Source organism: Agelaius tricolor, unplaced genomic scaffold (assembly GCF_023055355.1).
Source record: "Agelaius tricolor isolate 1412-34295 unplaced genomic scaffold, bAgeTri1.0.p SCAF_2, whole genome shotgun sequence".
Taxonomy (NCBI): Eukaryota; Metazoa; Chordata; class Aves; order Passeriformes; family Icteridae; genus Agelaius; species Agelaius tricolor.
In genome coordinates this window covers 90,918,254-90,944,519 of record NW_027269262.1, presented here as the reverse complement: position 1 = coordinate 90,944,519, position 26,266 = coordinate 90,918,254, and the positions used below count along the sequence as shown (strand labels likewise).

Sequence of the window (26,266 nt, the reverse complement as noted above, 5' to 3'; positions counted from 1 at the left end):
TGTATATTATAGCTTTGCCTAGAGGCTTCTGAACTTCGGGATGAATGCTGTATAATCAAGGAGGAAAAAAAATAATAATGCGATTTTTGAGACAATGGAATGGTGAAGAAAGAAGCTAAGAGAAGATGATATGATAATATTAAGATGACTCAGTTGTTATGTGTCTAATTAGCTCCAGAGCTTTTATATTAATTTATTTTTAAATGAGTTAAGTGGACTAGAGTGCCTAGTTCCTCATTAGCAGCTCATCAATCATCCCTAGTGTGTTAATGTCAGCAGCAGCTCCTCCAGGAACTGTAAATAATGGATGTTTGTGTTGAAATGTTTCTCCTCATTTCTTATTCTTCTCTAGATGTGCTGCTCGTGTCACGGCACTTGCAGCGGGTGTTAATGCTGTGCTGATGATAACTCTGTTGTTGTTACAGGGTTCCCTGGGCTCACCTGGCCCCCCTGGGAGGGATGGAGCAAAAGGAGAAGCTGTAAGCCTTTTTGTTCCTCCCATGTAATCCTGCTTTTCAGTGTGAGGCAGGCAGTGGGCATCAGCCTGCCTGGAGTGGAACCCGTCTGGGGGATTTGTGTGGCCATTTTAGGAGCAGCAGAAATAAATGGCAGGAGGTTAATAGTCCCAAAACTCTCCCTCACATGTCTGCAGCCAAGGCAGGTGTCCTATGGATTAACCATGGCTGGAAGCTCCAGGGCAGCTCTGTTGTCATTCATTAAGGAGGGAGAGGGAGCATTCTGTGGTTTGGGACCTGCTGGTAAAGAGCTGCAGCTGCAGAGCCTGGCCACTTCTTTTATGGCTGGCAAGGAGTCCTTGGCTAGCAGAGTCAGCAAAGGTGCAAGGGGCCATGCTGCTTTCCACAGCAGGAGAAACTGGAGTCTTGGTCACAGAAGAAAATACCTCGAGTCCTTTTGTGCACTGATAAATACTAAGAGAAGAGGAGGAGGGCAAGGTTAGTTCTAGGAAGGATGCAGTGTACCACATACTGCCTGTGAGAGGACCACAGCTGAAACACAAAACCACAAATATGTTTTCCAGTATCTCATAGAAGTGTGTTTTAGAGCCTTACATCTTTTCCCTTGCCTGATCACCATCCCTTAGAAATGTCTTCAACCTAATGTTGAACCTTCACCATGTCATTCACTTTATGGCAGTCACTTGGTGGCAATTGAAGGAGCTTGGGAAAGGATTCTCTGGAAGGCAGGTATACATAAAAGGAGACACACACAGCAAAAAAACACTTTTCCTTACATCCTGTTTTTTCTTTGTTCCACGATTGTCCTACTTTGGAAAAACTGTGACAATTTTTCAATATTGCTTCCAGAACTGATGCAACTTCATCACATCACACATGGCATGGGATTGGACACTGTTGTACTTACAGAATTCCTTATAAGATTTGTTTATACACTGCAAGGTGACAAATCAAGAACAAATGCATTTTGCTGACTCCAAGGAATCCATCTTTGCACACTTTAATCAGTGCAAGCTGCTCACAACTTAGGGAATTCATTTTTTACTACTTGATTGTGTTTTGAGAGTAGATAAAGAGCTGCTTCAGTTTTCATTTTATTTCTGCTTTCATTTTTCTGAGGAAAACACATTGTAGACTTTCAGCTCTCTGTATAATGGCACTCAGGACTGTCAATATTTCTAACTGCATGCACTGACTATTTTGAGCTATCTTAGCCTTTCTATATAAAAGATTTGTGTTTACCAGTGATATTTCTGTTACTTGCAGGGTGAACGAGGACATCCAGGGGCCTTTGGACTGCCTGGGCCACCAGGTCCAAAGGTAACCTTTCCCTTCTTCTTTGCATGGGCAGGCATATTTCTTTAACTGATATTTTATGTTTAGATGGCTTGAATTACTCATTGTTGATGACATTTGATATTCTTACTAGTGATTTTAGAAACTCAAAATGCCCATTTTCATGAGGGGCCTGCTAAGGTATCAGCAATTATGCGAAGACTGTAAGAAGAAGAAATAACTTTTTTTCAATCAACAGTGTAGCTGGAGAAGGTGAACAAAGCATGTTTTTGGGCACATAAACCTTGTGTCATATCTTCTATAGCTTTTCCAACTCTCACTAAGATGCTGATGAGAATTATTACTCCTACTCTATGACTTGAAAAATAGAACATGTAGAGATCCTATCCTTAATGTTTCTGCCTAGTTTGGGAGCTTCTGTTTTGCACCAGTGAGCAGTGCCTGAGTGATACAGAACTTAAGCCAGTGCTTATATCACTGGGTTTGCTTCAAACAAGGTGCTTCTGAATGCAGATCTGGTGGGACTTAGCTGAGCATCAGAAATGCAAAGTTTGAAGCAGCAATTCTCTAACCTTCTTTCAAAGTCTCAGCTCTCCTTGCCTTGTTCCCTGGTTATTGAGGGGATAAATACCCTCAAGTGGTTTCAGCCTTGCTGTTATAACACAAAAAGTAGATGGTGACAAGTGTGTTTTTGGGGGTACCATGCACAGCAAGTTCAGTTCATCTTGTAAAAGGTGCTGCAAGGACAACTATTTGACTGCCTAAATTAACTTCACTCAGTTCTGTTCCTGTAGAAGCCAAGACTTTTGAATATCTCATCTTTCTGAAAGAGCCATTTCTAGTCACCTAAATCTCACACTGAGTTCACTGATGCCATTACCCTCAAATAGGAGTTTGGTACCTCAGCACCTTTCTGGGTGTAGCCTTGACTGTCCCTTGGCTCTGTCTGAGAGGACTTGATGAAGCAGGTCATACACAGGTCCCCTGTGTTCCTCAGCTATGCAGAGCCCTGTCTCCAAAAGGTGTTTTTGCATAGAGGGAAATTCACCCTCTCCCAAAGTCCCATCAGGAGAGTATCAGAACTCATGAGGAGTTTGTAGATTAGCAGAAATACTTGGCAGCCATCCCAGGGTTCTCTGTGGAAACCACATTGGCTTCAGCAGGGGATAAATGACACATGCAAAGCAGGGCTGGGCTGAGCCGAATGGCAGTACACTGAATATTTTGCCCTTAATAGGATTTGGATCTTGGCTGAAATGAACTGAATTTATCACTCACAAATGCTTTTTATCTGCATCTCTCCTATCAAGTAAATAAATACATATTTTCTCTCTGTCCTGCATGTCTCATGTAGTGGAGTTACAGAACAGCAGGCTATATGATGCTCTTTGTGGTATGAATTTCCTCACATTTGCTTTGCAAAGCTTTTACAAACCAAGCTAAACTGAGGTACCTACATTTTCCTCAAAGTGGACTTGATCCTGCTCCATATTTCCCACCAGGTTCTTCAGGAACATGCAGTTCTGCCAATTAATGAGGCAATGCAGAATAGAAGGAGTTCAGATCTGTGGGCTGGGCAGGACAGGTGCTGGTGGGGCTGGACCTAAAGACATCTGACTGGACAGTGCCAGGTGCTCCCAGGGAAGACGTGAGCTTGGCCAACCCCAGCCTCTCACAGTGCCTAAATATAAAATTATTGTGTGTTTTCACAGTGACTTTCATTTACCTCAATGAAGCATTGGCTGTGAGCAGTGTCCTTGAGCTGGATTCTGGCCTGAGCTATTTTAAGAAATAACCCTGAGTTGCTGACAGGGCTTTAAAATCTAAAACAGGAATCCACATTACTCCTCAGTGTAAAGCCTGAGCACCTCATCAATGTGGAACAAGGTGTATAAGGATGGGTGGAGTTGGCAATTAGAGAGGTCACATCTCCAATTACTGGTGTAATGATTATTTAGAGGTTTTTTGGCAGATCACTTATTTTTGGCATCAATATAGCAGCTCTGGGCTCTACCCCAGGCTCCGTGGAGAGCAATGTTGCAGTTTGTCTGGTTGGTTGGGTTGTGATCCTTCCTGTCTCGATCCATCTTCATTAGCATTGAGCCAGACAAGCCCAGTGTGTGCTCAGCAATGATACCTGTGCCCCAGGAAATTCAGCCCCTTGTTTATCTCCTTGGCTGAGGAGCCTTTTGCTTCAGTGGGAATTGCCAGCACTTTCTTTTAAGACATTGTCTTGTACTTTTTACAGACCTCATTAATTGTGTGAAGCTTCCAGTAGCACAGATAAGAGTCCTCCAGACTTCTGGTAATGGAATTTCAGTCCAAAGAGTTACAGAAATGGTCGTTGAGCCCATTAGGGTTCATGTACAGGTTACAGGAATGAAATGACCTTGGTACATCATCCCTGGTTTTACTGGTTTTGCTTCTCAGTGATGTCTCTGGGGGAGATTGTTCCTAGCTCAGTGTCTTCAGCATAAACCTGTAGGGTTTGGAGTGAGTTTTTTCTTTTTCATCAAACTTGGAGGGTAAATTTCTTTGTTCCCCGAGAATGATGGATGATCTTGCTGGCTACAAGCTGGATACAAAGAAGAGTCATCAAAGTCAGCCTTGTGCTGAGGTGTTGGAGCTTCTGGTTACAGATGTCATGTTAATCTGAGATGGCAAGAAATATCCACTGGCCAGTGGGGAAAACTCCCACATAAATATGTGGGACCTCACAGGTTAATTTAAATGGAATAAGTGGGTCCAGAGAAAAAGGGTCAGATCTCAGATTGTTCACTGCACAATGTTATGGCAGAGAAATAAAGTTTGGATTTTTGAGATCAGACCCTTTAGCCTGCAATATCCTGCTGCAAATATTCAACCTTTTCCTTCGTTTTTCCCCACTGTATCTCTAATAAAAGGATAAAGAGGTTTTTTGTGGTTGTCATTGCTGTGGCACAGACATAGCTATAGCATTCCCATCTGAACTGACAGTTATCTGCACTTAATAGAAAAAGCAGAGGGAGAGGGGAAAAAAAAATCAATCCTTTGAAATAAAAAGTATTAGGTAAGAGTTTCATTTTGACAAATTTCCTTCTTGCTTGCTCGACCTGTCGAAGGTCTCACGCTTCTCTGGTTTACCAGACATGATCTCAGCACAGGCCTTGAGTGGGTTCAGCACATCTCATCCAGACAAACCCAGTTTCTCTATAACTTCTGCTGAGTGCTACAACCACGTTTTATGTAACAGGACTGAGTTAGACTTCTGCAATTTGGATGACTTGGAGCAGGACTGTTTCTCTTGGGGTTTTGCCTAGACTTTTGTAGCAGTATTTCTCTGCAGGCTGAAGGGGAGATTTAGGTGCATGCTTGCTATAAGAGGACTTGCAAGGCTTCCTGACCTTGCAGAGGTCTGATCCCAGAGCCATCTTTGCTTGTGCTTGAACCCTATTCTTGTTAACCTGCACTGGGGAAAAAAAAGCCTCACTTCTGCTACTAATTAATTGCATACATGTCTTGCATTTTTAATTTTATTATCTAATGTAAAACTTTTATTAATACAAAATCTAGTCATTATTATAAAATTATTTAGTAATAATATCTCTATCTGTTTTGAAGCCTTATCCATTACAGCCACCCAGTTAGTGTTAGACAGGAGTTAGACAGATGAGAGTGGTGGGAAGGGGAAGTGATGTAAGTAAGAAAATAATCTGTCAAATAGGTGATATAAGATGCCAAACCAATTCTCTAGGTCAACTTCCCAGGCCCAGGCTGTCCCCATGGGACAGTTCTGAGGGCTGAACCTGTTCAGCTGGGGATCCAGATAATTTTCAGGCATTGTAAGACACATAAGGGCAAATTGTGAGTACTCTCCATTACGGTGTACCTTCTCCAGGGTGAGTCAGTGCACAACCAGCTGAAAGACTGATGAAATGTACCTGATCCTCTTGCATTTTTTCTTATCAGTAAACATAAACATTGGAAAATTTAGTTTGGATCTGTTTCTTTGCATTTACTCTTCAAAACATATAATATTTTGAAGACTGTGGTCACTTTGCTGCAATGTATACCTTTGCTTTGTTCCATTAATGCTATGTTCAGGAGCCCCAACAGGTGTTGGGTGCAACAGCTGACATTGCTAAACCTTTTGAAATAAGCTCTAGAGAAACCTGTATGGGACAGTTTTTAGTTAAAGTCTGAAAGCAGAAGGATAAAACTTGCTAATGTCTGAGGGGACAGAGGAAAATACTGGAGTGTCAGTTTGGGTAAGTAGTTGGAAAGACACGACTCCTGTATTAGCACTGAGAGAGTCAAGAAGCCTCAATGTGAGTCTGGAAGACCAACATGCATTTCTGACAAACTAATTTTATTCTTGGTCTTTTATGTGAAAGAGTTTCTGGTGGTTTACTGTATCTCAATTTCTTGCCAGGGATCCGAGGGAAAACAAGGTCCTCCAGGCATTAAAGGCTACGTAGGAGCACCGGTAAGTCACGGCTCTTGTTCAATTTCTAATTCTCTAGAAACTTTCTTTACTTTTTCAGTGTGTTCAGTGTACGTATTTTTTATTATTAAGCAGTCTATAGTCTGTCTGACCACTTATCTGCACTAAGTCCAAGTGGTAAAATTGTCTTGACTTCATTGAGTTTCTTCTGTCTTCTTTAAATGAGAACAGACCTGTAGCCAGTAGAGAGATGTCAGCAGAAATGACTTGATTACTGAGATAACAGCTGGTGATTTTGTGATGCTCCCACTGTAATGCAATTGCTTTGGTCTGTGATGATGCACCATTTATAAGGTGCTTTAAAACTTCAACAGAACACCAAGAAAAAATACCTCCTCTCAGCAAGTTTCCAGTCATATTTTCAAAGCTCTTTCTTGTAGTCCCAGCTTGGTAAGCAGCCTTTAAGCTGATGTTGGAAAGGCCGATTGGATTTTCTGAGATTTGCTGACCCAGATGGGGGTCATCTCCCACAGGCTGGAGGATGAAAGGATTGTGAGCTGCCCTGCCAAGTAGTACTTGTGGTGCTGGTGGATGAAAAGCTGGACATAAGCTGGCAGTGTGCACTCAGAGTCCAAAAGCACCATGGGCAGCAGGTGAGGGAAATGATTCTGCTCCTCTGCTCTGCTCTGCTCTGCTGAGACCTCACCTGCAGTGCTGCATCCATCACTGGGGTCCCAGCACAGGAAAGATTTGTGGACCTCTGAGAGCAGGTCCAGAACAGGGCCATGGAAGTGGTAGGGAGGCTGTAGCACCTCTCCTGTGAGATAAGGCTGAGAGTTGAGGTTTCTCAGTCTGTAGAAGACTCTGAGGAGACCTTAATGTGGCCTTTCAATATATTAAAGATGCTAAACTTTTTAATAAGACCTATTTTGATAGGACAAGGGATAATGATTTTAAAGTAAAAGGGGTGAGATTTAGATTGGATATAAGGCAGCAGGTTTTTACTACGAGGATGGTGAGACTCTGGAACAGGTTGCCTGGCGAGATGGTGGATGCCCCATTCTTGGAAACATTCAAGGCCAACTTGGACTGGGCTCTGAGCAACCTGCTCTAGTATAAAATAGCCCTGCCCATTTAGATGATTATCTAAATCAACCTGAGGGCCAAATATACCCAAACACGGAGCTCTCATTAGCTTGAAGGTAAGACTCCACTATAATATAAAAGTAAACTGAAGTATTAAATTATTACAGCAAGAAGCACTATAGGCTTTGGCAGTTTTAGAGAGGTCACTACTGTCTGAGCATATTTGTCTCTCTATAGCTATTAGCTGATTGCTCAGTTTCTACAATAAAGATAAAATACAAGGTATTTGCTGAGCTAAGGAAAGGTGAAATCTTTTTCTGCCCATTGAGTCAATTGTCTGTGCTAGTGCCACATCAAACTGAGCTCCAGCAATGTTTCTGGTGTAGCTGGGAGGAGATGAATTATGCAGTCCTGAGGAATACTGGCATTGCATTCACAGCACAAAAATGTGCTGGGCCCCCAGGACAGAGTGCATCTAACCTTTGCCAGTTCTCAAAGCTACCTGCTGTCTGTCTGGCTACCACATCCAAACCCACTTGCTTGTTTATGTGATAGGTTTTCTCATCAGTATTGTCCTTTACCAAAGTTCTCATTGTTTACAAGAAACTTGAAAAATGCAGAGCATTGGTTGTTTTCCAGACCATCTGCAGCTGTGGTGTGTTCCCTGTCCCTCCACTCTGCTGTTGGCAGGAGGGTCTTGTGTCTGCAGGCAATATAATATTACAGATGTTCTTGGGCTCACAAGCAGTCCCTGCTCTGTGAGTCTGCTTAGATCATGCCTGTGGCCAACTCTGAGGACTGGCAACACAGAAAATGTCCTTGAGGTTCACTTGAATTGATTGTGCAGATGTGCACACTGGTATGGTGACTAATTAGAGGAGGTAACTATGCCTCTACTTGGATTTAGCTTTATAATCTTTGTTTGTTTTTATTTTTAGGGTCTACAAGGAGAAAGAGGAGAAAAGGGAACACGAGGAGACAAGGTATTTCTGCTGCATGGTAGGAAAATCCAGGCTTTTCCTTTGCCCATTAGCTGAGGTGGACTACCAGGCCAGCAGCTCTAGAGAGGGATGGGGTTTCCTCATGCACTGCACTTCCAAGTGCTCCCTACCTCCCATGGGTGGGCAGGAGGGTTTTTGGGATCTATGCTGTCTACTAAGAACACATTTAGGGACTTAGTGTGTGTGTGTAGCTAGGGATGGAGGAGAGGAGTGGAGGTTGCCAGTGTGGAGATCTGAAGGGAGATCTTCACATTGTGTGCACAACCTGAGAGTTGAGGATGGTCACTGACTGCCACTGACCATGTCTGCATCTAGAATTTTCCCATCTCATTCCAGTTTTTCACATCATTGAACTTCCTATGTTTCTTTTTTCTCCCATCCCCATAAACTCACTAGTAGTAAGTACCAGGTAATTTGTATTATGTCAAAGACTTCAACCAAATGGAATTGCTTCCCAGTTCCATGTTCTCTCCTGACTGTGAACAGCTGTTTCACAGAGTACAGGTCACTCTGGGATTTGAACCATTTTTGTGTCTCAAGGAAAAGACAAAATGCTCATTATACCTGGAAGAGGCATTTAAAAGGAGAGCTGGGCAGGCACAAAGCCTTTGTTATTTCAGTTTGCTCATTGTGTTCAGAGAGACCTCAGATGTGCACCCACTTCTGCTGTAGACCTGCCTGGCAGTGCTCAGGGCCCCTCAAAAACGTTCTGTCTTGCTTATGACTCAAGCCAGTCCTGACACAGGTTTATCTCAGGGAGGGTCTGGCAGCTTTGCCTGTGTTTGTGTAAAGGAGGGAGTCATCATCTTGCTGGCATAGCTCTGTTCCCATTTCTCAGTCTCCATCTTCTTCTGGAGAGAAACCCAGCAATTAACACCAAATTTTTGCCTACTGGGAAAAAGTATCAGTAGGCCCTTAGTGTGAGATACTGTGTTTCTCTTCACCAACATCCTTTCTCCTGTTTATGATAAAGTGATCATATTTTGTATTACCTATCCTCATTATTGCAGCTAGAGCAAATGGCTGGACTGTACTTTATCTCTGTCATGCTTTTCCTTCAGCCCTTTGCAGAACTGCATAGGTGTCCTGTGTCTAGCCAGTGCCTCTGCTGCTTTTCCAGAGGCAACATTGTCTAATCTGCTGGAATATTTGGCTCCTGGAAGAAAATCCATCTTTCTGACATCACTGTGATGGGAGAGGAAGCTGGAGCTGTGTGTGGGCAGGCAACTGACTAAGCAGAGGAAGATCAGAGTGGGGAAGAAATGAATAAATGAATTAGGTTTTGTTTCATTAGAAGGATCTGCACAATTAGAGGTGCTCCCCCATCCTTTTTTTTTTTTTTCCTTCCCTGAAGCAGCCAAATCTCTGCTACAACAATTGTGCTTCAATTTTTTCCCAGGTTTTAATGATGGTCTCAGTGCACCCACTGCCAGTGCTTTAACTTTTACCAGTCAGTACTACTGTGAAAACAGTGGGTGTAAATTCAGTGGGCCAAATATTTTCTTGTCTGCTCTTCAGTCTGTAACCTCAATACTGACACCTACGCAACCTGTGCTTCTTTGTGCCTGAAGAGAAAAGGGGTTATAATATCAGAGGGAAAACTAGTTGATGCACTGAATATTGTTTTATCAAGTCTTCTCCCTTACTACCAAAAAGCCCTAAGTATCCCATCCATCTTGCTGCATTACTCACATATCCTGGGACCTTGCATGTAAATGTTGAGGCTTTATTGTTGAGTGAGGTTCCCAAATCCAGTGCTTTTTAGGAAAAGCACTGCACCATATGAGGGTTATCCCATGCCCTTTCTGCAGTCAATGAGCCCATTGCAGAACCCAGGACAGACTCCAGACAGGTAATTCTGATGCACTGCCCTGCTAACAGGAGCCATATCTGTATGTGATGCTTGGCATTCTAATTTAGGCACATCCAGCAGTTCAGTGTGACAAAGGGCATTGCTTTTGCTGGATAATCCTGTGTCCATCCTGCAAAACCTTGTCTGTTTTATTGAGAAGGGATTGTGTAAGAAGGCAGCAGGACTGGTCTGCTGCTGCCAGATTCCTCTGCAGTGGGTTTTTTTTCTCCTCCAGCCTTTCCAGGGCCCTACAGACTCCAGGGCAATCATTTTTCCAACAAATCATTAAATTTTCTAAATGGTAGAGGTCAGAGAGCAGCACTGAAGTTTTGGCAGAATTGTTATTTCCCCTAGTTGCTTGTGAATCTTCACCATTTTGTTCTACTGGTTAAAAGAAGAAAAAACAGTAGAACACAGAAGAAAGAAATGGAATCTTAAAGTGGAAATTTGAGAATGAAACTTTAATGTGTTTGCTCTTTCTATTGGGAGAAAAGTACCTTTCACTGAGTAGCCTTATTTAAAGAATGGGAAAATAATAAAAAATACTTATAATGACAGATTTTTCTGAAGAAACAGCAGAAAACACAATTGTTTGGAGTGTTTTCAAATAGCTTTTTTTGTATTTGCTTGAATAAATAATACATTTGCCTTTTCCAGTCCCCATTGGTAGCAGTAAGAGCATCGACACTTTTCTGTTTTGGCAGCTAAAGCAGCGTGTGTGAAGTACTCATTGCTGCAGTGTATTGATGTTAAAAATTCTCCTGGGAACACACTGCACATTTTGTCAGCAATATACCAAGCTGTTGCTTGCTGGAAGTCTTAAATTCAGGATATTTGTAGTTCAGGCAGTACAAAGGAAAGCATTAATGTGGAAACTATACCTCCAAAGCAAGTGGATCTGGGTGTCTGACAGTGGTTTTCAGCGGCTTTCTGGAGGATACAGGTATCTTTAATTTCATTCCTTGAATACATAATTTGAAATAACATTTATGTTGGAAGATTGATTGACTTTCTAAGGAGGAAAAATAAATAGTGATTAGCAAATCCATTTCTGACTGGGCAAATCAATGTAGTTTACAGAAGAAGTGAATTAAATCAAATGGCCTAAGTGTGGTTTTGCAGGTAATAACAATGATCTAACAGAATTTAAGATACAGAAAAACACTAAAAAACAGCATAAAACTATTAGTTTTCTGTCACTGCTTGTGCTTGTAGAATTTGTTTTTACATGCACATTCATGTTCACATTGGCACTGTGTGTGTGTTTGATAGTTTATATTCAGCTGTGTGTGAAGGATCCAAACAAAATCTGTGTTTCATTTTTCAGAGATTTAAGGACTTTAGAGAGTACAAGTCCCTGTTTCTAGGAGTTTTTAAACTAAAGAGATTGAATGGTCAAAGGCCACAATCAGTAGGAGAAAAATGAAGTTCAGCAGACGTATGTAATTGATCCAGTTATCTCTATCAAGAACTTTGTTTATAAAATATGATGTTGAACTTGAATATGGAAGAACAGTACAGATCAGGGTCAGAATTCAAAATTATCCTGTAAACACAATTCCCCAAAGCAGAAGATGGCATTGAGAAGGGACAGCTGCAGGATGTCTCATACACATAGGACAACAAATTGCAGTTATGGATTGGGAACAACTGATCAAGGAGCTGTCTTGTGGAAGGGGGTTTGGTGTAAAGTAAACATTGTCCTGTGATTTAAACAGAAAAATAGTCTATAAAACATGAAAATATATTCCTGCTCAAAGTTAGCCTCAGGTGTATTGAGTTTCATGCACCTAGCTACAAGGAAGAGGTGCAAAAATTGGACACTGCACAAAGGGGAGCAATAAAAATGATCAGAGAACTGACAAACATGCCCATGAAGAAAAGTTGAAAGTATTATGGTTGTTTAGTCTAGAGAAAGTTGAAAGGGGAGTTTTGTAAATCTTCAAATACATAACAGGTCATTGCAAAGATGAAGGAAACACTTTCCTCTGTGGGGGGGGTTAGGGAAAGACTTACTAGTCTGGAACTACAGCAAAAAAAAAATCAGGTTTAGGTTCAGGGGGAAAAACTGATATCTTCAAGCAATAAAGTGGTGAAATCCATTGCATATGACCTTTGTGGGCTGTCCAGCTCTGGAGACATATAGGAACAAATTAATTGTTCCCCCAGGTTACAGAAAGGAAAAGTGAAAAATGAAAGATTTTTCATTACTGGGTAAAACCAACCTATTGCTGGATTGCTTTATTAGTTTTGTAAGAGCTGTTCTGGGCTGACATTCTGCTGGAGCACATTGTCCAGTTTACACAAACCCACCTCAGCAGGCAGAGGAAGGATGCCGACATGGAAAGCTAGCACAAACCTGCTTCTGGTTGCAGCAACTTTTCATGGTACAGATGTAGGAATTTCAGCTATTTTCTCTATGGGACTGGCTGGAATTTCTCTCCGTATTCATTACTCTTGGAGCAGATAGTATGGGCATCACCTTCAGGGCAATGATCTAAACAGCACAGATTTAAATTAGAATGGTTCTTTCTCTTCTTTTTCCAGGGAGACAGAGGCCTGGATGGATTCCCTGGAAAGCCAGGTGTGGAGGGGAAACAGGTATGTGGCAAATACTCAAAAACTGGAAGTGTTTCTTTGGAAAGAGTGGAAGTTGACCCTAAAACTGAGACTTATCATGGGTGGTTGCTGAATCATGATAGTACCCAATCATGTCCCTATTCTGAGGATCTTTGGTACACTTTTCTTTTTTTGTTTGTTTGCTTTTAGAATTAAACTAGAATGCAACTTACACTCACAGGAAATGCCAGTCCTTTAAACGTGATAGTCTGAATGTTTGTCTTAATTTTCAATAAATACATAAGAAAGCACTCAGAGAAACTCGGTTGTTTAAGCCCACAACAGGAAAGGAAAAGAACTGGATTTAATATATTGGGTTTGTTTTCAATAAAAAAAAAAAAAAAAGGCTTAGGACTATTTACATTTTTAAAACAAAAAGAAAACAGAAAATGGCCTAGAAGATCAGTACATTTCTGCTGATCAGACACACACTGCTTTGTCTAAAACCACTATCTGTAGATTCCACAAGACTGTTTTCATTACCCAGGGAATGATACCTAATGAGAAGCATCCTTTTCTTCCAAGGACCTTCTGGGCTAAATAGCAAAGGACAAAATAAGAAGCAGAGGACAGAAGGGATTTTCCAAAAGCCATGCAGCTAATCACTGCCACCCTTGAGCCTGATACCTCCAGGGTGCAGCATCTGCATCCTGCTCTGTTCCTCAGGTGCAGTTTGCCTTGTACCAAGAAGTGTGTGTCTAGTTAGTGTTTATCACTATCCTTGCAAGATGGAAATGTTTTCCAGTGTTACAGATGGATAAAGAACTGGTTTATACTTGCAGCAAATGTAGATGAAGTAGGAAAATGCAGAGGGATGTCAAAATGGATCCTTTTTGTCTAGTACTTCAAAGGAACAATTTGTCCAAGTGAAACCCTGTTACAGAAATCGGGTTTTCTGAAGCATTTCTTCCTTTTTCATGTCTAGACACGTAGAAGGGGGTAAATCTTCATGCCTGAATTTCATACTAAATTTTGTGTTTGATGCTGATATACTCATTGAACTGCAATTCTTCTGAACCAGCTGAAATTGGATTGGTGTTATTATGGCTGCTGTGGCATCTCCATTGTTATTCTCTTTCCTCTTTGTGCTGCAGATTCAAAGCAGGCTCATATGTTCTGTTAGTTCCTGCCCAGTGCAATAGGACATCACTGTGCTGCCAATATCTGCAGCCTTGTTTCTCCTGCACTTTAGAAAGAAAGACTTTTCTCTCCATTTTACCTCTTTATAGGGCCCTCCTGGCAGCCCTGGCCCTCCTGGTGCTAGTGGGACCAAAGGAGACAAGGTAAGTTGGGATGGGATGCACAAAGTGGATTTAGAAACACATTTGTTAATTCTTCCTTGGGCCCTCAGTGCTGGAAATATCAGGGCTGTTGGACTAATATTTATCTCGTTTGTATATAACAAAAGTTTATCTATATTTAAATGTTTCACTTTTCTGACATGGCTTCAGTCTGAAATGGGTGTGAGTGTGTGTTAAAATGTATCTATTTATGACTCCTCTGCTCTTCGTTTAATGCTGATAATGAGAATAGAAGGAAATAGAGTGTAGTGTGGGTCAGGAATCTTCCTCATCTAAGAAATGTGGGTAGAAATGTCAATATGTTTGTGTAGAAACTGTTTTTCTCACCCAGGAGATGTGGAAATGACTCAGAAAGTGACAACAAAATGCCTCTGAGCCTCCTACCTGCAAAATAGTTATTCACTTCTCTCAGCAGCAATTTTGACCTTGTTATTTTTCAGAGTTGTTCAAATATTCAGGGCAGCCTTATGTTTCCCTCTCTGTTAGAGATGATGCTGTGGTTTTGGTATTTCCGACCCAGCTCTTCAGCAGAAGTGGAAAGGCATGGCCAGTTCTGGATTTCTTTCTCTTTTTCTCCTCTGGATTAAATCAGTGACCCTTATCCAAGAATGCAGAGACTGGAAGCAGTTCCCGCTATTTTCTTCCTGCAGTAGTGATCAGTCTTGATCACTTCATTCATATTTCTGAACCAGCTGCAACTGGTACTTCCAGAAGATGTTTGTCTCCTTGGTCTGATATTTTCAGAGTGGCTGGTGTGTATTTCTTTACTACTTCTCACATAACATCACATAACATCAGCTCTTTTTGGAATAATCCTGTTTGGATGGGGCCCTAGGCAAACTGATCTACTGGGTGGCATGTCTGCTTGAGGCACAGGGGTGGAACCAGATATTTTGGATTGATGGGCCAAGGCCAATGGTATCAGGTTCAAGAAGGCAAAGTTCAAGGTTGTAAACTTTGGCCACAACAAAGTCCTGCAGTGCTCCAGGCTGTGGCAGAGTGGCTGGAAAGCTGCCCAGTGGGAAACACTCTGGGAATGCTGGTTGACAGCAGCTGGACTTGAGCCAGCAAGTGCCTAGATGGGCAAGAAGGCCAGTGGTCTCCAGGCCTTCTGTATCAGCACTAGTGTGGCCAGCAGGACCAGGGTGGTGATTGTCCCTCTGTGCTGGGCACTGGGGAGGCCACACCTCAAATGCTGTGTGCAGATGTGTGGCCCTGTTGAGATGGAGATTAGTGAGAGATGCCTCTGCCCAAATTAAGGAGCCAATGAGACCATCTATCTACCAAAGTTAACAACAGGGATTTTATTTAATAATAAATGGGAGGAAGAGAGATAGAAAGGAATAGAGGAGGGTGAGAAGGGAAGTGGGGACAGAGAGGGTTGGGAGAAAGATGAAGCAGAAGACAGTCCAAGACGCTTGGTTCCAGCGATGTCACCTCAGTCTTTCCTTACCATGTGCTTGTCAGTGCTTGGGGTCTCTGTGGTTCTTGTGGAGGGTTCACACCTTTCTCCAGTCCTTGGGGCTATCCAGGGAGGTATTTTCCTATTTGCCATGTGAAAGGAGGATGCCTTCCTTTGCCTGCAATGCTGAGGCCCAAGGAGCATTTCTCAGCTCTGACTGCAGCCTTGGGAGCAGGGTGGAGATGCACCGCCCCAATGCAGATTGGGCCTAAAGTCAAATTCTGTCTGGGTTGTACCAGGCACCGCTGCCATCCTTCTCAGCTGACTCTCCCTGGCCCGGCTGCCTTGCTATTTTCTTGTGGATGCTGGGCTGGGGCTGACAGCAGGACCTACCTTTGGCAAGTGGTTGCCTAAGGGTGAGCAGTCATCACTGGGAATCCGCCTGCTGCTGGCCCCAGGCTCACTCCTCTGGCTGCCCCCTGAGGCAGCTGAAGGAGAAAAGGCGGCGCAGAGCCCGCCGGGCCGTCTTGGCCATGGAGCGCCATGGCCGTGGGGCCGGGGGCTGCGGGACGGCTGCGCTGCCAGCGGGGCAAGCAGGAACAAAGAGTGTGAGGGGCTGGGCAGGCACCGGGCAAGCTCCTGCCGGCGGCCCATCCCCGCAGGGCTTTTCCTGGGGAGGGGCGGCCTGGGCACGGCCAGCCTCCGTGCCTGCTGCCTCGGCCTCGTCTGCAGGATCGGCAGTCGCGACACAAACCGCAGACATATTTGTGTCCATGAGCAGTGCCGTAGGAAGAGGCTCACTGTGCCCCTCCTCACAGGGATCCCCGTCCAGGGGAGAAGCTGCTGGCTCTGCTCCCTCCTCTTGCAGTGGGAGGGACAACTCGCTCTCTGGCTCACTGTCCCCCTCTCCTGCAGTGTCTCTGTCAGGGAGCTCTCCTTCCTCCCACTTTGCCAGCAGCTGGTCTAGCCGAGTGTCCCTGGACGGCGCATCCTCGTTGTTAAAGAGAGACCACAGCTCTTCAAACAGGTCGGGAGGCACGAGCTGTGCGTTGTTTTTGGTCTCTCCTGTACAGTCTATGGTCCAGCTGCAAAGGCTGTGCTGGACCCAGGGGCTTTCTGCATCCAGGGAGGAGAGGATGTCTTCCTCCAACTTTTCCATCTCCTCTGCCTCGATATTCAGAAGATGCTTTGAAGCATCCTCAGGCCCTGTGCCCATCAGCTTGCCACGTGCAGTTTGCTCAGGCAGCGGATGAGTTTCCCTGTCCTCACAGGGGCTTCCAGATGAGGGAGAAGCTGAGAAGTCTGAGCATTCCTCAGGCACTGGTGATGGCAAAAGCTTGTTGTGCCCTTCGGCCCAGGGATCTTTGTCCAGGGCAGAAGCTCCTGCCTCTCCCTCTTCCAAGAGGGCAAGGGATGTGCTCTGAGGATTGCTGTCCCTGTCTTCTACAGCCTCTGTTTCTGGGAGTTCTTCCTCCTGCCACTTTTCCTCTGGCTCTTTTGGAAAACTGTCCCAGGGCTGCAAGTTGTCAGAGACAGACGGCTGCTCTGCCAACTGGGCAGGAGACAGGAACTCAGAGGAGTTTCCTGTCTCTTCTGTGGCATCTTTGGTCAAGCCAAGAGAGCTGGGCATCACTTGGGTCTCTGCATTTGCCTCTTGGCAGACACTTGACCGCTTCTGGGTCCAGGTCGACATGATGTACCTTTCTTCACACAGGCGCGGGGCAAGGCCTCTAAATGGGTACCCATAGATTTTGCCACCGTGCTTTTCCTGCAGCTCCGTGAGCCCCTCTGTCTCGCTGTGCTCCATGTGCTTCCAGGCAGGCTGGGTCCCTGCTTGGAGCAGCGTGCCACGTGCCCATCGCAGGGGTGGCAGGCGATGGCTCTGCCGTGCTGCTGACCCTTGCCAGAACCTTTCAGCTGAGCTGTCCAGGGAAGGTGTTTCCCTGGCCCTGTAAGCAGCCCTAGTGCCCCATGGAGAAGGTGGCACTAGGTCTCGGTGGCTGCTGGCTACGTGGCCTGCGGACTGTGCTCTGCCTCTGGGAGAAGACCCAGAGGCTGCTGGGGCTGCTGGCAGAGGGGGCAGCTTGATCTGTGCCGAGGCTGCTCTTGGCATTTCAGGGCTGAGCTGCCACGGAGGTGTCACCATCAATGGAGGGCCATGGATTGGTGGCAAGTCTGACACGGACAATCTTGGTGGCCGTGTGACTGTGCCACTGAGGGGCACTGAGTGCCCTCCCTCCAGACTGCCCTCCTGTATTTCATGTCCTGGGAGGCTCCCTGAGGTGACTGGTCTGGGGAGCGGTTTGTCCCCGTGGAGGGACGCGATGTTTGTCCAGGTGACCTGCAGAGCTGCTTGTGGCTGCCTGTGAGTCACCTGTGGGAAGCAGGAGGAGGTGGTAGATGGAGGCAGCTATATGGACACTCTGTCCCCCCAAATGCTTTCACGGCCCTTGTCTCAAGGCAGGTGCTGACCACAGCAGCCCGGCCGGGCTGGGTTCCCAGCTGCGCTCGCTGTCTCTGGGCCATTCCCTCACCCAGGCCATCCTGGCACCGGCTCCTCCCCAGAGCAAGGCCTGGAGCCAGGCCTGGCTGCTGCTCTCTGCCCCCAGCCCTCCCCCAGTTCCCACTGCAGCCTTTCCCTCCATTCCCATCCCTCACCTGTCGCCGCTTGGACAGAAGTGGCTGCCCCTCACGGGACTGGCAGTGGGCATTCGGTTCCTTTCTCTTGGACATCTTGGCAGTGTTCTGAGGAACACCGGCCAAGATCACTCGGGAGAGCTGCTTCCTCCTGAGGAGCTGCTGCCTTGTGAGAGAACTGCTGCCTCCTCAGAGACCTGCTCTCCTGAGAGTGACAACATGAGGGCTTTGGCCCCACAAGAGCCCTCCAGGTCATGGCATGAACCCGTGTCACAATGGCCTCTGGGCACAATGGAACCGCGGGTCACAAAGGCCTGGTGGGCCTTTGTGGTGGGCATGGCCACCCCTTGTCTCAAAGGCCCGGCGATTTCCATCAAGATGTTGCTTTCTTAGGCCTTTGCCCCTCTACTTTGACTACCCTTGTTTGTGTCCTAGTGATTTGCAGCATTCCTTTGTCCCCCCCTTGAGTTTGTCTTCTAAACATCCCCAGAGAAGCCCTGTGCCCTGCCAAACTGCTTTTCGCACCCAGCCCACCATGTGTTCCACCCCTTGGCCCCACCCCATGTAGAAAGATAATCAGGAAGGCAAAAGCCCCAGTAGCACTTCATCTGGCCACTACTGTAAAAGACAAGAAAAAGTGTTTGTCTAAAAAGATCCAACAACAAAGGAGAGCCAATTAAGCCTTCTGGTCCTAGCCCTGACGGCTGACCAGTGGCTTCCCTGAGAACCGGCCCTGGCGACTTTGATGAGAGAGACTGCCTAATCCAGTTGTTAGGAAAAGCAACTTTAATGTGACAGCAAAACAACAAACTAAACAGCATGCACAGTACAAGGAACGAACCAGGAAAAGCTGGGGTTCAGGCTCTGCAGGGATACTTACACATTTCAGAAAGGGAGGGGGTTAAGGCAGGGTCTGAGCTAAGGATCCAACAGGAAAGAGTGACTTGGAATATTACAATTTAAGCAGCAAAAATTATCCAATGACCACCCAGGGAACTTAAGACTTTCTAGTAGTAATTTGAATAGCTGAACTGGAGGATCATGGGTGGGAGCTCCTGCTCTCCCTAATTGCAAGAGGGTTTTCCCAAGGCCTCAAATTGCAGCCTCCTTCATTATTTAAACTGACCCAAACAGGCCAAGAAAAATCTCCTTTCTTCATTTGATCCAGGGGGGAATATCATCACAAAGGATGAGGAAAAGTTTTCCCTACCTAATGCCTTCTTTGCCTCAACCTTCAGTAACAGACCGGTTGTGCTGAAGACAAGCAGCCCCCTGAGCTGGCAGACAAGGGACGGGGAGCTGACCAGACCCCCTGTAATTCTACAGGAAGTCATTAGTGATCTGTAGAGCCACTGAGACACTGACAAGTCTGTGGGGCTGGCTGGGAGTCCCCCAAGGGTGCTCAGGGAGCTGCAGATGAGGTCGCTAAGCTGCTCTCCATCCTTTATTATCAATCCTGATCAGTCGCCAGGGTCCCACTTGACTGGAGGTGCCAATATGACATCCATGCCCAAGAAGGGCCACAGGGAGGATGCAGGGAACTGCAGGCCTGCTAGCCTGACCTCAGGGCCCAGCATGGTTCCAGTGCAGGTCATTGTGAGGGGGATCACATGGCCCAGAGAGGGCAGCTGAGGGATCAGGTTCAGTCAGTGTGGGTTTGGAAAGGCAAGTCCTGCCTGAGCAATATGATGTCCTTTGAGCAGCAAGTGACTTGCCTCAGGGCTGAGGGAAATGCTGTGTATGGAGTCTCCCTGGACTCAAGCAAAGCCTTTGACTCCATCTCCCACAGCAGAGTCCTGCAAAAGCCATCAGCCCAGGGTTTGGGCAGGGGCACTCTTTGCTGGGACAGGAACTGTCAGGATGGCCGGGTCCAGAGAGTGGCTGGGAATGGAGCTGTATCGAGTTTGCATACAGTCACTAATGGTGTCCCCTGGGCCCAGTCCTGTTCAGTGTCTGTCCTGCAGATGTGGACAAGGGCATTGAGGGTACTTTCAGTAGTAAATTTGTGACAACACCCAGCTGGGTGGGAGTGTCAACATGCTGGAGGGTAGGAAGGCTCTGTGGGAGGGATGTGGATAGGCTGGACAGATGGTGTGATGCTGAGTTTCCAGAAGAGCCAGGCCTGGGTCCTGCCTTCATGTTCCAACAAGCCCCTGCAGTGCCCCAGGCTGGGGACATTGTGGCTGGAAATCTGCCCAGTGGGAAAGGCCCGGGGGATGCTGGCTGGCAGCAGCTGGACTTGAGCTGGCAAGTGCCCAGGTGGGGAAGGCCAGTGATCTCCTGGAATTCTGTGTCAGCACTGGTGTGGCCAGCAGGACCAGGGTGGTGACTGTCCCTCTGTGCTGGGCACTGGGGAGGCCAGACCTCGAGTGCTGTGTGTAGATGTGTGCCCTTTTTGAGATCCAATTAGGGAAAGATCCTTATGTTGGACTTAAGGTGCCAATGAGACCATCTATCTACCAAAGTCCACAGCAGGGATTTTATTTAACAATAAATGGGAGGAAGAGAGATAGAAAGGAATAAAGAGATGTGTGAGAAGGAAAGTGGGGGCAGAGGGGATGGGAGAAAGATGGAGCAGAAGGCAGTCCAAGATGCTTGTTTCCAGCAGCATCATGTTAGTCTTTCCTTACCATGTGCTAGTATGGGCTGGAGGTCTCTGTGGTTCTTGTGGAGACGAGGGCTCCAGGTCGTTCTTTCAGAGTTCACACCTTTCTCCAGTCCTTGTTGTGGCTATCAGGGAGGCGTTTTCCTATTTGCCACGCGAAAGAAGGATTGGGGTGCTTTCCTTTGCCTGCAATACTGAGGCTCAAGGAGCATTTCTCAGCTCCAAATGCAGGCTTGCATTCGGATGGGGATACCCCCCGGCCCTAAGGACAGCATCTGAGGGATTCTGCAAGGCAGCACTTCCATCCTGCCTCAGCCAGCTCTCCTCGACCAGGCTGCCTTGCTGCTGACTTGGGGCTGAGGGATTTGGGCTGGCCACAGGACCTACCTTTGGCAAGTGGTTGCCTAAGGGTGAGCAGTCATCACTGGGAATCCGCCTGCTGCTGGCCCCGGGCTCACTCCTCTGGCTGCCCCCTGAGGCAGCTGAAGGAGAAAAGGCGGCGCCGAGCCCGCCGGGCCGTCTTGGCCATGGAGCACCATGGCCGTGGGGCCGGAGGCTGCGGGACGGCTGCGCTGCCAGCGGGGCAAGCAGGAACAAAGGGTGTGAGGGGCTGGGCAGGCACCGGGCAAGCTCCTGCCGGCGGCCCATCCCCGCAGGGCTTTTCCTGGGGAGGGGCGGCCTGGGCACGGCCAGCCTCCGTGCCTGCTGCCTCGGCCTCGTCTGCAGGATCGGCAGTCGCGACACAAACCGCAGACATATTTGTGTCCATGAGCAGTGCCGTAGGAAGAGGCTCACTGTGCCCCTCCTCACAGGGATCCCCGTCCAGGGGAGAAGCTGCTGGCTCTGCTCCCTCCTCTTGCAGTGGGAGGGACAACTCGCTCTCTGGCTCACTGTCCCCCTCTCCTGCAGTGTCTCTGTCAGGGAGCTCTTCTTCCTCCCACTTTGCCAGCAGCTGGTCTAGCCGAGTGTCCCTGGACGGCGCATCCTCGTTGTTAAAGAGAGACCACAGCTCTTCAAACAGGTCGGGAGGCACGAGCTGTGCGTTGTTTTTGGTCTCTCCTGTACAGTCTATGGTCCAGCTGCAAAGGCTGTGCTGGACCCAGGGGCTTTCTGCATCCAGGGAGGAGAGGATGTCTTCCTCCAACTTTTCCATCTCCTCTGCCTCGATATTCAGAAGATGCTTTGAAGCATCCTCAGGCCCTGTGCCCATCAGCTTGCCACGTGCAGTTTGCTCAGGCAGCGGATGAGTTTCCCTGTCCTCACAGGGGCTTCCAGATGAGGGAGAAGCTGAGAAGTCTGAGCATTCCTCAGGCACTGGTGATGGCAAAAGCTTGTTGTGCCCTTCGGCCCAGGGATCTTTGTCCAGGGCAGAAGCTCCTGCCTGTTTCTCTTTCAAGAGGGCAAGGGATGTGCTCTGAGGATTGCTGTCCCTGTCTCCTGCAGCCTCTGTTTCTGGGAGTTCTTCCTCCTGCCACTTGTCCTCTGGCTCTTTTGGAAAACTGTCCCAGGGCTGCAAGTTGTCAGAGACAGAGGGCTGCTCTGCCAACTGGGCAGGAGACAAGAACACAGAGGAGTTTCCTGTCTCTTCTGTGGCATCTTTGGTCAAGCCAAGAGCGCTGGGCATCACCTGGGTCTCTGCATTTGCCTCTTGGCAGACACTGGACCGCTTCTGGGTCGAGGTCGACATGATGTACCTGTCTTCAGACAGGCACGGGGCGAGGCCTCTAAATGGGTACCCATAGGTTTTGCCACTGTGCTCTTCCTGCACCTCAGTGTGCCCCTCTGTCTCGGTGTGCTCCATGTGCTTCCAGGCAGGCTGGGTCCCTACTTGGAGCAGCATGCCACCTGCCCATCGCAGGGGTGGCAGGCAATGGCCCTGCCTTGCTGCTGACCCTCGCCAGAGCCTTTCAGCTGAGCTGTCCAGGGAAGGTGTTTCCCTGGCCCTGTAAGCAGCCCTAGTGCCCCATGGAGAAGGTGGCACTAGGTCTCGGTGGCTGCTGGCTACGTGGCCTGCGGACTGTGCTCTGCCTCTGGGAGAAGACCCAGAGGCTGCTGGGGCTGCTGGCAGAGGGGGCAGCTTGATCTGTGCCGAGGCTGCTCTTGGCAACTGAGGGCTGAGCTGCCACAGAGGTGTCACTGACAATGGAGGGCCATGGAGAGGTGGCAAGTCTGACACGGACAATCTTGGTGGCCGTGTGACTGTGCCAGTGAGGGGCACTGAGTGCCCTCCCTCCAGACTGCCCTCCTGTATTTCATGTCCTGGGAGGCTCCCTGAGTTGACTGGTCTGCGGAGCGGTTTGTCCCCGTTGAGGGATGCGATGTTTGTCCAGGTGACCTGCAGAGCTGCTTGTGGGTGCCTGTGAGTCGCCTGTGGGAAGCAGGAGGAGCTATCTGGTGGAGGCAGCTGTGTGGACACTCTGTCCCCCCAAATGCTTTCACGGCCCTTGTCTCAAGGCAGGTGCTGGCCACAGCAGCCAGGCTGGGCTGGGTTCCCAGCTGTGCTCGCTGTCTCTGGGCCATTCCCTCACCCAGGGCATCCTGGCACTGGCTCCTCCCCAGAGCAAGGCCTGGAGCCAGGCCTGGCTGCCGCTCTCTGCCCCAGTCCTCCCCCAGGTCCCACTGCAGCCTTTCCCTCCATTCCCATCCCTCACCTGTTGCTGCTTGGACAGCAGTGGCTGCCCCTCACGGGACTGGCAGAGGGCGTTCGCTTCCTTTCTCTTGGACATCTTGGCTGTGCTCTGAGGAGCACTGGCCAGGATCACCCGGGAGAGCTGCTTCCTCCTGAGGAGCTGCTGCCTCGTGAGAGAACTGCTGCCCTCTGAGAGAGCTGCTCTCCTGAGAGTGACAAGATGAGGCGTTTGGCCCTACAAGAGCTCTCTGGGCATGATACAACCAGGGGTCACCAAGGCCTGGTGGGTATGTCCACCCCTTGTCTCAGGGGCCTGGTAATTTCCATGGACATGCCCCTGTCCAAGAGTCCTGGGGACACACACTGTAGAAAGAGGTGTTGACATGTAGACACCCCTTGTCACAAAGGTCTTGTTTAGCCCTTTACCTTTCTACTTTTGCTATGCTTTTTCCTCCCCCAATGATCTGCTGCTCTCTTAACTTACTTACTGCTCTCTTAACCTGCTTGTTTCGCTCTCTTAAACATCCCCAAAGAAGCCCTGTGCCCTGCTTTTCCCACCCAGCCCACCATATGTTCCACCCTTTGGCCTCCACCTCATGTCAAAAGATAATAAGGAAAGCAAAAGCTCTGTTAGCACTTCATCTGGCCACTACTGTAAAAGACAATTAAAAGTGTTTGTTTACAAAAATTAACAACAAAGTAGGGCCAAGGAAAATCTCCATTCTTTATTGGGTGTGGGGTGGGAATATGCCTCAGTCTTCTATGGGCAGGTCAATTCTTCAGAGGACAAGCAGCTCCCTGAGCCAGCAGACAGGGTAGAGGAGGAGATGAGAGCCCCTGTAATCCTGTTGGAAGTCATTAGTGACCTAAAGAGCCACTGACAAGTCTATGGGATTGGCTGGGAGTCACCCATGTTTGCTGATGGAGTTGGCAGAAGAGCTCGCTAAGCCACTCTCCATCCTTTATTATCAGTCCTGGCCAGTCGTGAGGTCCCACATGGCTGGAGGTGCCAGTGTGACACCCATGCCTAAGAAGGACTGCAGGGACCTTGAGGGGAACTCCAGTCCTGTCAGCCAAGGCAAGGTTCTGGAGCAGATCATTGTGAGGGGGATCACAGGGCCCGGAGAGGACAACTGAGGGATCAGGCCCAGCCAGTGTGGGTTTGGGAAAGGCAGGTCCTGCCTCAGCAACGTGATGTCCTTTGAGGAGCAACTGACCTATCTCAGGCCTGAGGGAAAAGCTGTGCATGGAGTCTCTCTGGGCTTGAGCAAAGCCTTTGACTCCATCTCCCACCGCAGAGTCCTGGAAAAGCCATCAGCCTAGGGCTTGTGCAGGGGCACTCTTTGCTGGGTTAAGAACTGTCAGGATGGCTGGGCCCAAAGAGTGGCTGTGAATGGTGCCACATTCGGATGGTTTTTGGTCACTAGTGGTGTCCCCTGGGCCCAGTCCTGTTCAGTGTCTGTCCTTCTGATTTGGACAAAGGCACTGAGGGTACCTTCAGTAGTAAATTTGTGATGACACCAAGTTGAGTGGGAATGTCAATGTACTGGAGGTTTGGAAGGCTCTTTTGAGGGGATGTTCAGAAGCTGGATGGATGGTGTGAGGCCAGCAGGATGAGGTTCAAGAAGAGCCAGGCCTGGGTCCTCCCCTTGTGTCGCAGCAAGCCCCTGCAGTGCCCCAGGCTGGGGCAGAGTGGCTGGAAATCTGCCCAGTGGGAAAGGCCCTGGAGATGCTGGCTGACAGAGGCTGACCATGAGTTGGCATGTGCCCAGGTAGGCAAAGAGGCCAGCGGCCTTCTGGCCTTCTGTGGCCAGCAGGACCAGGGCAGTGACTGTCCCTCTGTGCTGGGCACTGGGTAGAAATCTTCATTCAATTCTGGGCACCTCATGAAAAGAAAGGGGTTGAGGTGCCAAGACTGTTGCCAGAGAAGGGCAGTGCAATTGATGAAGGGTCTAAAGGATAAATCCTATGAAGAATTGCTGTGGGAGCTGAGTGTATTCTGGGGAAAAGAAGATTCAGGGGGGACCTTACTGCTCATTACAACTCCCTGGCAAGTGGCTGTAGCCGGGTTGGGATTGGTCTCTATTCCCAGAAAACCAGCGACAGGACTGGTTTTCAGGAATAGTCCTTTTCTCAGGACCCAAGAGAAAATTGCCTCAAGCTATGCCAAGGAACATTCATGTTGGACAGCAGGAAGAATTGGTTGACTGAAAGGTTTGTCAGGCATTGCAAGGTTCTGCCCAGGGAGGTGGTGGAGTCAGCATCTCTGGAAGTGTTCCGTGAACAACTGGATGTGGCACTCAGTGCTCTGGTCTTGCTGCCATGGTGGTGTTCAGTCAAAGGTTAAGCTCAATGGCCTTGGAAGTCTTTTCAACCTTAATGTTTCAGTGATTCTATCTTTAAGATTCATTCCAACCCAAACCACTCTATGATGCTCTGAATAAATAACAAAGAGTAATTGAACTTAAGAGAAAATATATGAAATATATGCTGGGTCATTCAGAGACCTACATGAGTAATGAATAAATAGAGTGTGGAGGGAAGCTATGTGATAAATGTAACACCAGTCTGTGCCTAAAGTAAAGGATAAACTTTCTGTATGCACAATCTTGAAGCATAATAAATGGTGGACATTGTTGGAGAAAAATGAACTGGAACAAATTGATAGCCTAGATGGCAATAAATCATGGGAAGAGGGTGTAGCATCCCAGTGTCCCACAACCACTATGGCGTGAATTGCTCTAGAAAATTACTTGAGGGAAATGGTACCATTTCTCACTTTTTTTGCAGTTATTTTAGTTACTAACAAATAAAAGTGTTTTGACCTCCTTAATATCCATCTCCTTGGGGGTCTTAGGGATCTAAGCATCAAACAGTTTGTTTGTGTGGTAAGTGTACAGAGCAAACACAAGATTTTTTGAAGCACAAATCTAATGCTA

The 26,266-nt window shown here is 47.5% G+C and overlaps 1 protein-coding gene across 2 annotated transcripts in view; it reads left to right on the top strand.

Moving 5' to 3' along the window:
- Positions 1-26,266, top strand: part of COL22A1 (collagen type XXII alpha 1 chain) — a 241,495-nt gene that overhangs the window by 119,131 nt on the left and 96,098 nt on the right. For both annotated transcript variants that reach the window (XM_071421854.1, XM_071421855.1), the window contains 6 exons: positions 426-479; positions 1,743-1,796; positions 6,184-6,237; positions 8,220-8,264; positions 12,682-12,735; positions 13,983-14,036. In XM_071421854.1, coding sequence (XP_071277955.1) covers positions 426-479; positions 1,743-1,796; positions 6,184-6,237; positions 8,220-8,264; positions 12,682-12,735; positions 13,983-14,036 — 315 coding nt within the window. The remainder of the gene's footprint in view (positions 1-425; positions 480-1,742; positions 1,797-6,183; positions 6,238-8,219; positions 8,265-12,681; positions 12,736-13,982; positions 14,037-26,266) is intronic.